Source organism: Amia ocellicauda, chromosome 5 (genome assembly GCF_036373705.1).
Source record: "Amia ocellicauda isolate fAmiCal2 chromosome 5, fAmiCal2.hap1, whole genome shotgun sequence".
Lineage (NCBI taxonomy): Eukaryota > Metazoa > Chordata > Actinopteri > Amiiformes > Amiidae > Amia > Amia ocellicauda.
The window spans coordinates 16957003-16969676 of NC_089854.1; the positions used below are offsets into that span (position 1 = coordinate 16957003).

The 12674-nt window shown below is 43.7% G+C and overlaps 1 protein-coding gene across 5 annotated transcripts in view; it reads right to left on the reverse strand.

Moving 5' to 3' along the window:
- Positions 1-12674, reverse strand: part of numbl (NUMB like endocytic adaptor protein) — a 61192-nt gene that overhangs the window by 26348 nt on the left and 22170 nt on the right. Inside the window, exon 1 of one of the 5 annotated variants that reach the window (XM_066704021.1) lies at positions 488-864. The exons of the other annotated variants lie outside the window; for them this stretch is intronic. Within the exon in view, the coding sequence (XP_066560118.1) occupies positions 488-510 (23 nt within the window). The 5' untranslated portion in view covers positions 511-864. Of the gene's footprint in view, positions 1-487; positions 865-12674 lie in introns of those variants that run through there. 5 annotated transcript variants of the gene reach the window in all.

Sequence of the window (12674 nt, forward strand, 5' to 3'; positions counted from 1 at the left end):
AGCAACAATGCCCGTGTTCAAATCAGCCTGGCAAATAGCACAGTACTTTCGTTGCCTTATAGGAGTACTAGGAAGAGCCTGCCACCATAAATGCATGTACACGCACACACACACACACCCCCCAATACAGTTTCTATTATTAATTCCTAATTACACCAACACAAATGACCACCTCTTCATGGAGTTTAATGTATAATTTGTACATGGTATTATAATTCTCTATTAGTACATTAATGGTTGCATTTATTTTATTTTAAGGTAAACAAATTCGCTCAGCACCACCTGAGGCAGTAGTTCTGGATTACCACCTACATTTGAAACAACTGTACACAATGTGAAAAAAAAAGATTTCTTGGTCTAAATGCATCAAACAGCATCAGAACTGAACTGCAAATTCTATCCCTCTTGCAACAGGAAATTGAAAGCTTTTAAGAGTAAATGCTAGCACAGTTGATGTCATTCATCTCAGCACTATTTCAAAACCTACCTCTGACTGACTGGTTCCTCCATGGTTTCAGTACTATTCACCTGCCAAAAAATATTATCAGGTTCCTGCTACTCCAGAAATATTGAATCCCCAAAGAAATCAAAATAAACCATCAAACAATGATCTTGGTTCATCAGACTCCTCTTCAGGAAAAAGAAATGCAAGTTAAGCCATCCAGCCAACAACTGCTACTGTGTTCTCAGCCCAGGCAGAAAAAAAGACACAGCTTCATCCCAGTGCTGCCTACGTCTCCTCTGTTCCTTCCAAGCCGTCCTGGATCTTCTCGACTTGCCCGCTTCCCCGCGTGTTTTCATGGGTTAGTGGCTGCGAGATGCTTCATTGCCCAAGCTCTCCCAGCTCCCCCTGCGACTCCCCGAGTGAGCGCCTGTGCTCTGCTGCTCCTACCTGCTGAGGTGAAGCAATTTCAGTGCTCAGAGGCTTGGCCCTGTTGTGTAACTGCCTGCAGATTAGCCAGGTGCTTCTCTGCCAGAAAACGCCTGTGAGGCACCCTCTTTAAGCCTATTATACGGTATAGCAATAGAACAAAGCGACCTCGGGCCAGAGCTCACGTTTTATACAACTGGAGTTATATAAGGAATATGTACAATACCCAATCAAAACGCAGGCACCACAAATGGTGTATGTTACCCCTAGCTGCCAAGGTGGGGGGCAATCACCCATCTGCAACTGAACTGAAATTCCAATTCTTTCCAGTATCTTGGAACCTTCCTCCACTAAACAGTAGAAGCAAACTCTCGCGGCTCTGTGTGGTCTGTTCTTATGATGTTCAGTACCCAGATCCACCTCTGCAAGCCCTAGAGGCCCGACCGGGCAGCAAACCACAAAAACCCTCGACCCGCGTTCTTCAAATCCAATCCGCCAAGGCCCCAATCCAACAGGTCTTATGGGTGTCATTAAACCATCATCTGCATTAGACCAAGGGAAAAGGGGTTCAGCTGGTTCAGTGAAGTGAATAATGAGTTCAATTAACTAATTAACAGCTCAGGCAGAATAAAAACAAGGATCTCCAGGCCCTTGAGGAACAGAGATGCTGGGGTCCAAATCAAGCTCAAATCAAAGCCTGGATTGCAGCTGGCAACCCCCTAATCAGGACAGAGGCTTTTTAAAATCGATGAGACACACACTAGTCCTACTCTTAATACTCCCACTATTACCGTTAACCAATACAAGTTATTTTATGTTATTCAATTATTTTAACCTTTAGAGAAGACAAACATCCAGGGCTCAATACACACACTCACACTCTCCTGGGCCCTGCATTTACACACCCTGCCCCGCTGACATGCGCTCAGACACATGGATGCACACAGAAACACTGATTGTGACACAGAGATAAACAGACAGTAATACCAGTGCGCACGCTCACATTCACAAACAAACATGTCTATACTGATTCGCAGCTGAGGGGCTCAGAACAATGTAGATACACACACACAAACACACATATATATAGGAAATATACAGTCACAGATAGGAATGCTTACACAAATACAGACACATTGTTACACAGAAAAGCACTGGTACAGAACCCCAGGATACATGAGGACACTTTAGTCTGGCAGTGTGCTTTCCCTATCTGGCATTCGTAAGCCATCCAGAGAGTGTGTTGAGTCTGCAGAAACAGACAGGGATTAGCATTCTGCAGCTCTCAGCCAATCACAGCGCAGTGACTCACCCTCTCTTCCCTTGCTATCTGTCTCAGTCTCTGTCTTTCTCTCTCTATCTCTGAGTCAATGACTCCCTCTCTTTTTCTCCCATTTTCTTCAGCTCCCTTCATCTCTCTCCCTTGCCCTCCCCGTTCTGACGCCACTGTGCCTCAACCCCATCTTTGATAAGACTAAGAGCTTTTACAGAACGAAAGTAATTACATACTGAGTCCCAGGAACCTCTCCTACACAAGATTTCACAACACCCACTACTATTAGTGTAAAGAAGTACCTTCAATCTCCAGTTTTCATCACTCTCTCTCTCCCTTTTATTGGGCATCTATGTCCTCCCCCAGGATTCAAACTGGTTTCATGTACAAGAAACTATCCCAATTTCCATTTCCATCCATCCATCCATCCATCCATCCATCTTCGAAACTGCTTATCCTGGTGAGGGTCGCGGGGAAGCTGGAGCCGATCCCGGCAGGCATATGGCGCAACAATTTCAATTTCTTCATCTTATATTAATGAAAGCGACAACATGATAGCTCAGCCAAACATTGTGTGTATAATACCTCCCGAGAGAGCCGCGCTGATCTGTCGCACAGAAATCAGGCGTGAAACATGTTTTCTGGTGTAGATGGCAAGCCGTCTGTTCACTTGCATGCAGAGCGGCACTCATTTAAACAGTGTCAGTGGGGCTGTGGCAGCAAGCTAAATAGCGAGCCACTATCTCTTCTCTGATGGATATGGTCTCAAATGTGAAGATAGTATCACATTTGAAGGAAGAAATAATACAATTAAATCTATGTTGGTGCACACTGCACCACTACGACAACATCACAAACGCAAGACTGTGTATTAGGGGTATGGACATAAAATCTGAAAAGCCTATTATTGCCAATGGGGTGAGTGTGCTTTTCTCAGACATCTGTTGTGCGTAATACAGAACACATATAAACACACATTGAGTTGTATGAATGTTCGTGTGTGTATCTCCCCTCTGCTCCCCCTTCTGTCTTGTTTACACACCCACGCGCATACTAACCATATCCCACAAGAACACTGTCATCAATTGCAAAGATGGGCAAACTGCTTGTTTTCATTTGTAATGTAACCTTTCACAATATCATTATTTTCCTTCACCCATTTCCTTATTTGTTTAAACCACACACCTCCAGCAACTTGCATACTGTGCGTATGGAACAAGTAGGCCTAAACATTTTAAGATTACGGTAGAAATGCAGAAATAATGTTTTGATATGCATTGCATTGTCCCTTTTTAAAAATAAATAGGCCTATGGGATGTGAGATGTATTTTAAATCTAAACTCAGGCAAATGTCCATAATATATTTTCAACATATGCAATAAATAGATGGATTACAGACTCAAACGTACTTAAAAAATCCATTGCATATATTTTTCAAAAATACATAAAAGGGGCCAATTGTGGCAACTGAAAAACATAAGGATCACATTTGTACCATATATTAAATGTGTTCAGTATGGATGTACTTAAAAACAAAACAAAAAATATAATGCAATGCTGCTTAGAAGAGAGGAAACAATAAATAAATGTGCGTTTTCAAACGGGATATTTCTTCATCAAGAGCATTTCAATTCTGGCGGATGGTGAGATATTTATCAAGATGGTTGCCACACCCTACACCAACACCATATATTTATAGTGCATTGTATGTTCCTATTATTACAACACTATTTTTTCATATTAACCTCATAAACCTATCTTTGAGTCAGGGTGTATAAAGGGCATCAGCTGAGTAAATAAGAAAAGATAATAGCACACTGATATTTACTTTGGAAGGGTCACAGTGGAAGTTTTCCCAAGTGATTGGCGATCGTGTTAAAAAAAGAGAAAGCGTTTGGAGCCAAGCAACGCATATGTAGTGTCTCAATCCTTGGGGGTTCATAGGGGTCTCTAAACAGTGGAGGAAGAGCATGCTACTCTGCACTTTGCGAGTCCACAATCCCTCCAGGTCGGGTGACGGTGGGATTGTCTGGATCACAAGACCCTGCTGATGTGCCGGAGCGCAGAGACCCACCGGCTCCCACAACCTCCCCAAGTCTAAATACACTGGGCTACGAAAAGCTATGCTACCAGGAATCAGGGTCCCCCCCTCCCCCACAAACACACACTTGGCCTCTGTGATGACATTCCTCAACACCGCAGAAACCACCGGCATTTCCCCAGTGCAGGCCTGAGGCCAGCGAGTGGAGACACCGGGAGAGCTTTAGTCTCCTGTTCCAAAATTTCAAAAGATAGAGAGAGACAGAGAGGGAGGGAGAAACCTGTGCTGGCTTAGCATCCCACTCTCACATCACACACAGCACTCAGCTACTGGGCCTGAGAGTCAGTCAGGGTTCACTGGCACTTGGCTGCAATGTTAATTTAGTCTGGATTCGCTGGATTTTACTTTTTATATCCAAGTCTCTTTGACTTCTGAGAAAATGTTGTGGAGTTGTAGATACTTGGCTTTAAGACTGGTTCTCACTATCCAGTAATTTTTTATTTTATTTTTTAAACATTTTTGATCCTGTGCAAAGATACTGTTCAGGATGATACTTCAGTGGTGTCTGTGGTGAAGTGTTCAGATTAGAATGTAAATTTCCACATCAATAAAAGGTGACAGCAGCATGAAGGAGACAAAATGTACACTGGCTGCCAGCAGTGGGTGCAGAAGCCCTGGGCCTCAGTTTTTTAGTTTTTTTTTGTACTCAGCTCTCTAAGTATTGAAATTAAAATTCAGCAATACCTTGGATGGCGATCAGGGTCTATGTGGGAAGCATTCATGCAAGAAGAAGACCAAGACCAAGAACCACAACAATAATGGAGTCATTTATCTAATGCAAACTTTGCAACAGCTGCTGTTGCTGCAGGGCTACTCACAACAGGATCATGATTTATTGTGCAATCAGGAGGACAGAGCCCAAAGATAACTTGCGCAGGGTAACAGGTAGTGGTTAATGGGGTACAAATGAGGGGCACAGCTCACAGTCATATAGTAAAAGTATGCATCAGATCTCCCCCGACAATCCCTTTTAACTGCTTCCTGAGCTTAAAATAGCCTTTTTCTAAGTATAGTGCTGACCATTTATTTTAAAAAGGCAGCCTTTTGAAAACAGAACTTTGATCAAGCAAAATAATAAACAGTCCAGCATTTGTGTTACATGATAAAAATAAATCTACATCCACAGGACTCTCTGTCTCTCTCTCTCTACTCAAAGGCACAAAGGAGCTCTCTCCAATAATGACAGTCATACACCCTGTCAAGAATTTGTACTAGATTTGCGTTCCTGCTTTATTGTCCTCTCCAGTGGCAGTGGGAAATAGCCAGAGCAAGTTATGGATTTGATTTGCACTGGCTATTTTTAAACTTTGGCTGCAGGACCAATAATTAAATCTAAAATACCCTTCCTAGGCAAAAATAAAAGCCCGATCTATACTGTTATGTCAACTACTATCACTACTGTATTTGTCTGGTTTGTAGTTAGCGTGCTCTCAAATGGTCTCCTTTCAATGGTTCTGCACGAGCTCCACAAGGAGAAGCTCAAAGCAGCAGAACTTGAATATAGTAGGTTGGCCTGCTTGCTGATATGAGATGGATCTAGATATAAGCAGACAAGTCTAGTCTGGGAAACAGTACTGCAGATAATAATAAAAATAATAATAATAATAATAATTTTATCTAGAGTCTTTCATGTGAAAACAGGAAACACCACATTGTGGAGGAGTTTGCATTTCTCTCTATCTTTTTTTAACCATTTAACCATACAGAATGTAAGCTATAATTTATTTAACGTGGTTTAAGAATAGCTATGGGACACTGTCTGGCAGGGGAAACTGTGGGTGATGGAAAAGGCTAGGAGGCACTAATTTGGCAGGGACACGTTTCGGCATGACCACAACACGTTTGCAGCAAACAGGAAGCCTGTGTCCTGCATGTTTAATTGTGCAGCTCAGAGTCAGGCAAGGGCAAATCAATCGCTTTAATGATGACCCATTTATACCAGGAATTGTTCTCTAAACACACACACACACACACTACACAAACTGATTCTTACACTGAAATTGACTGTAAGCCTTTCAGTTTGAGCTCGTATATGAGTGTGGGTGTGTGTGAGTGTATTTGGATATTGCATCCTTAAACGGGCTGTAGGGTGTTAGTAAATCCAGAACCAAAAGGTTTTAAATGTACTGTATTCATTTATTTTGATAAAGAATACATTAATAATTGGGCCTGCCGATTTGCGAGCAAGATGTGTGTGGGTTAGGCTTTACCTTCGTTTACGCGGAGTCTGTTTCAATATGATTAAGAGCTTGTAAATATAATACACATAATCACTGCATATATATCAGACACCATCGCAATGAGAAGAGCTGCTCTTCTAAAGCAGTTCTTACAGATCTGGTGATGTCAGAATTAAGTAAAATCTGCAAGATATGCATTTCCCCATTTCCCGCTGTTAATGTTAAAATATGAGTCTATATGCATTTTCTCAGGTTATTTCTGTGAGGATTATTTACCATGACTACTGTACCAATGTAATAACTGTACCACGATAGGGTTCCCCGTGGCTAAATGAGAGGATTGGATGATAGCAGATTTGCACTTCAGAGGCTATGGTGCTATAATGGGGTTCAGAGCATTGTGCAGTGGTAATGAGAGACTTTCTTTCACATCTGTTCAGGGACGGCAATGAGATTCAGTTCCAGAGTAGTCGGATCCATTTTTGTTGTACTGAACTGCTTTAAAATAATCATCACCACTGTAATTAATTTCTTAGAAGAGAAACATACAGCTGTTACAAAATACACACATGCACAAAATGAAACTGACAAACATGAAACAATGTGCTAGCTATATGAATGTAGGTGTAGTATGTCTTTATTTGAGGATACATGAAGGAAACTCCTGGCCCCTGGCATGGGCTGATAAACAAGAACATGCAGGCTGCAAAATATGGACCGTCTCAAACTGCCAGGTATTGGGAGTCTTGAATTCCCCCCCTGCAACTACTGGGCACAGTAAGATTGAGCTAAAAAGGGCAAACAGTAGCAGGCAAGCAGTTCTGACAGCACAAAAAACAAACAAAGAGGGCAGGACATGACACGGTTATAAAACCACACAACGGCAATCAGCAGATTCAATCTCCATCTTTCACCGAACACTCGTAATGCGTCACAGTATTTCCACCAAGCCCGTGAGAGAACCAGGCCACTTGGCTACATGTCCGCAAATGTCAGACGAATTCAGTGCCCGAAGCAACTAATCACAGGCGCAGTAAGTGACTCACCAGCACAGCCAATCCTCCCAAACCTCCCCCCTTCCAGCCACCGCTGACGTCCCTTCTCCTGGTCAGTGAGCCCGTTATTGACGAGTTTATATAACACGGGGGCGGTCCAATACTCCTGTACCGCTCTCTTGCTGCTCACATTATCCTCTAAAAATAACCTGCACTGTATGTTCGAGAGCAGCAGAGCCAGAGCGATCTTTGCAGAGACCTATCTAGACAGACAGGAGCAAGTCCAAAAAGCTGGAGATCCCCGGGTTGTCACCCAGGCTGCGGCCCTCTCACATGGTCTGTACTACACTGTTCGTGGAGAGTGAGGCAGACCGAAGAAGAGAAAGGGGCAGAGTCATGGAAGAAAACACAGCCTGACACATGCAGAGTGTTCGAATAAACATGAAATTTACCATTTCATTACTCGCATTACTCAGCTGGTCAGCAGGCAGGGTGTGTGTGTGTGTGTAGAGATCAGGGTACAAGCTGGTACACAGCTGCAGTCAGCTGGGACATATTCTGCAAAGTTCAAGCGAGGCAGTGCACTCCGGGGCAGGTCCCTGACTCTGGGCTATGTGTGTAGGATATACATGCTCCCTCTGAGACAGAATGCCACCATAAGAACCATCTCTCACCACCAGGCACTAGTCCATGGCTTTGACTCCTATTCCCTGCCAGACAGATTGGTATAGCATTGACATAACAGTAAAAAAACAGAATGCTCCAAAATCTGAATTTACAAATTTGGTTTTAGTAATTAAATTCAACTTAGATTCAGGTGGGCAGTCCAGATTGGGGTTGGGGGTCCTAATATGTGCCTAAACTCCCTGCCCCAGATGTTGAGGGCGCACACACACACGCACACGTTCAGGCTGAGAAGGACCGCACTGGGCTTTACATCAGGAACGGCAGTGCCAGGGGCAGGTGGGTGTATGTGTGCGTGTGTGTGTTGTGTGTGTGGTGTCAGCGCGGTGTGGAATTGGAGTGGGTTTGCTGTGGATGGAGCCGTTAAGTTCCACAGTGGGAACGGTGAGCCAGAGGGGTCGCTCACGTGACGGCTCCTGGCTTCCTCAGCATCACCCGAGCCGATCCGCCCCCGTGGCTGCCTAGCAACCTGCTCCCATGACAACCGCTACCAAGCATGTAGTAGTGGGAAGAGTGGTCCTGATGGTGGCTGTGGTGGAGTGGGGGGGGGAGGTGGACTGGATGCAGACTGTGCATCTGTATGGATCTGCTCTTGCATGTCTCACTTGTGCCACCCCACCCCCCATCATAGTGAGCGAGTCCTGTGTGACTGTGTGTAGCTAGTTAAAAGTAAATTACTATTATAGAATAGTCATAGCCCTGAAGGAGAAGAGAAATAGATGTCTGTCAGGAACATATTCGCCCCAGGTTGAAACAAAGCACTTCACTTTCACCATTTCCAAATAGGAGATTTCTGAAAGTTCTAGTGTCATAGTTCCCCACTTGAAACAGCTGTGGCAGACATGCAGGATTTAAGACAATATATATTAAAATAAGGAATTTTGGATTTTAATCAGGATGATTTGTAAATACTTGCAGGGGTTGGTTTGGTGTTTGACAAAACCGCACACTACTGGAGGGCTGACAGGTGAGCCTCATGTTTACATCATAAAAGCCCACCCACAATACACCAAAGAGATGTCTTTTAATGACAGTGTTGTTTCAGAATTAACCCCTGCCGCTAATGACAGCATTTCCTGACTATTCTCCTTCATGGCTCTGCAAGACAATGCATAAATGAGGAAGTAAAATCAAGCAGGATACCTCCACGGATCTGAAGCAGTTGAAATTCCAGGAACAGACCCCACCCTTAACACTGTGCAACATTCCAGTCACCACATGGGAAGCCGTAGCAGCAGTTACGATGGCGAATGCTGTTTGGCAGGGGTGGGCAATTCAAGTCCTTGACAGCTTTGCTTCTTTTTTAAAGTACCTTTCAATTAGCAACAGAGTGAGTGGAATAAACGGAATAAACACTGGAATAAACAGGGCGATTTAGCCTCTTATCCTAGTGACGGCCTCAATTCACTCGATAAGATCCGAGGTGGAAGGGAAACCAGAATTCCCCCTCTGCCCCTCGAACAACTGCTGTAGGAGACCCCTGCTGGCCGGAGAAACTGGCTGTTCGTGCTCTGCATAGTCAATCATTCATTATTTCAACAAATAGCACTACACAGTCAGAGAAAGATTTTGACACAATAAAGACACTGGCTACGAACTCAGCTGCTCGTGGGACACTTCTTTAGAGGCGTTGTGCGTCTGCCTTATAAGCAGGAGATATAAACCCACAGCAATGCCAGGCTGGTACACACGAACAGCATTTTGTTTCTACTATACAGACCAGACAAAGGTGAACCTGCACTTAAGACACAGGCCTACACGCACCCAGCTGAGAAGACACAGGAGATACAGATGCAATCGTGAAGTAACTGCTCATTTTTGAGATGACATTCTAAGGCCCTGAATCCCATGTTGCAGTGAAGACTTTCTACACAATATAAAAGACTGGGACAAGGTTAACAATAGAAAATTAGTCCATCACCATTCTTCCATAGAAGAATGAAGAACAGAAAAGCATTAGAGGGAGTTGAAAACATGTTTTTTATTGTATTCCAAAGATAAGCACTATCTATTATTTAAATGAAATAATTAATCAAATGCATTTATATTAAGTGTGGGAGGTAATGTGGGGTGCAGACTGTCTGTTAGGGAGTACAATTCCATCCAGGATGTGAGCAGTAGCCAGATTTTATTTTAGATGTTATTCTGTGGAGAGACGTGCTGGAGGAGGGGGGCTCTAGCCATAAACCCATTAAAAACTACAGTTTTACAGAGCGAGCGCATTAGCCACTGAAGATTAACACAATCATGGCACATTCCTAACGGTTACATTTCCTCTTGGTAATGGCCACGAGAAAAAAAAAAAAAGTCAATTCTGCAGAAGACTTTACAACGGGATTAAACTGCTTCATTCATCTCCACTTACGTCTGGGTTACAAGCACTTTCATACAACGAGAGGGAAGGGGAGGGGGAGAGAGAGAGAGAGAGAGCAGTGGAGAGAGGTAATGAGCGAGCAAGTGGGAGAGAGGGAGAGAGTAATTGAAAAAAGGAGAGAGGTCATAGATGGGGAGAGTGAGTGAGTGAGCGAGCAAGGGAGAGGAGAAGAAGTACAGAGAGGCAGAAACAAAACAAAACAAACATAATGCTTTTTAGGTCATCTGAGGTGAAGAGGAAAACAGGCCATGAATGATTGTTCTGGGGGTAACATCTGGCGGTGCTGTGACAGGGGTGGGCGTGCCATTCCTGACCAGCAGCAGAGGTGCCCTGTTCTGTACCAGCTGAATCCCAAATGTGACCGAAGAGGTTTTAAATCCACAGCAGACAAGCCCCAAACACTCCTGTCCCCATTTAAAGCACAACAATTTGGGGGAACCATACAGCCATTGCACAAGGTTTTAGTGCACCCTTGCCCTTCAGAGTTGTGTGACAACAATTTGGCACCCCCCGCCTCCTTCCAGTGAAACGCAATTGTCTTTGCGGAGTCATTTCAGCATCCCTGGGAGATTAGTGAGCGTGCTCAATAATATAGACAGGCCAAACCACACAGAATCACAAGGGGAATACACAGAACAGTGGGAGAGAAGAAAATGGCATGACATAAGAAGGAAATGGCTGGGCTATTAAATGCTCCTTTTAAGCTTTATATTTCCCAGTGAGCTGATGGTCTAGAGACTCTAGGGGAAGGAAAAAAAAAAGAGAAAAGGAAAAATCTAATATTACATTTTTTGCCGTATTTCTCCAGTAAAAATGCGGGCAATTCTATCCATCAAAGGGTATTAAACCCACATATTCTGCCCATTATAGATGGATCCCAGCAGCTCTGCCAGAGTAAATGATTCCTTTAGGGGTAGAAGGGCACGCAAGAGACTGGAACGCACTGCTTTGTCATGCTAATGGTGGGCAGCTGCTGGAGGAGGCTGAGAGAGAAGGGAAGGAGGGTGGGGGGTTATTGGAGTGGATATGTGTGTGTGTGGGGGTGCAGAATAGGTCCCTCAACCCCCTCCCGTACCCAAAACATAGAAAATGCACTCAGGATTTTAAGTTTTAAACAGCAGACAATCTTGGCAGGAAAGGCTGTCTCTGGGCACCTTAATCCAGCATGGCTGATTAGTCAGCATCTTTTATTACGGATGAAAACAGGCCAGAGACAGGCCCTGGGTGGACTGGCAGGCTCAGACCAGGGGCCCCCTGAGTGGTTCACAGCCCCCAGGTGGCTCACTCTATTCTGGGCCTGCCCTGCTCACTGGCTGGGGCAGGGACTCCTTCAGTGTGACCCTACAACTGGCTGGGGATAGGGTGTAGCCTAGGGAGGTCCTGACATTTTCCACAGCAAACTGCCTTCTGTCACTGGCTGTGCAATAGACCACAGCCAAATATATATATAATTTAGCTTTTTTTGGTGTGAATGAAATGGGTAATATACTAACATTGTTTCAGAGTTTAAAAATATTCACCTCTTTGGAAGTAAATCATTTTTTAGAAGTAATGTTATATGTAATAGAAAAATACGAGTTCAACCAAACAAATGTAAATGTTCTCTTAACTGGTAATTGCTAAAGGCTAACAGGGATGAGGGGTTAACAATATCAGAGTTAATAATAATGATAATTAGGCTTTAATTACCGTTTGCCACAGTGACACATTTGAAAAGAGTTGAAAATGTGTCCTCGCCACTGGTTTAAAGAGCTGCTTTGTCAGTGTAGGTATGCAAAGGAGATATTAGGCTGGCATATTATTGTGATTAGTGTGATTGTGTGACTGTGTGTGGCAGCTCTCCTGGGCCAGTGCAGGGTTGCAGTGTACAACAAGATCACACAGCAAAAAATAAGGAAGAATGCCAAATTCTACTGTGATTTTACATATAAACACAAAAACATGTAGATACCTGCACCAATCACTAAATACACTGGGGTCCGAAGCTTTGGGGCATCCAGAGGAAAGTCAGGAAATGCTTTTGCCTGTGGTGTGTAACTTTAGCAATAGTCAATTTTCTCACTCAGGGCCTTGGCAAATGTTTTGTTAATCAATTTCCCCTGTAGTATGGCTTTAAATATTTTATTACAAGAATTATTAGTGTACAGCAAGTTGAGAGCATTTGGAAATTCTACAGCTGCCCCAGTTCTGGATTGT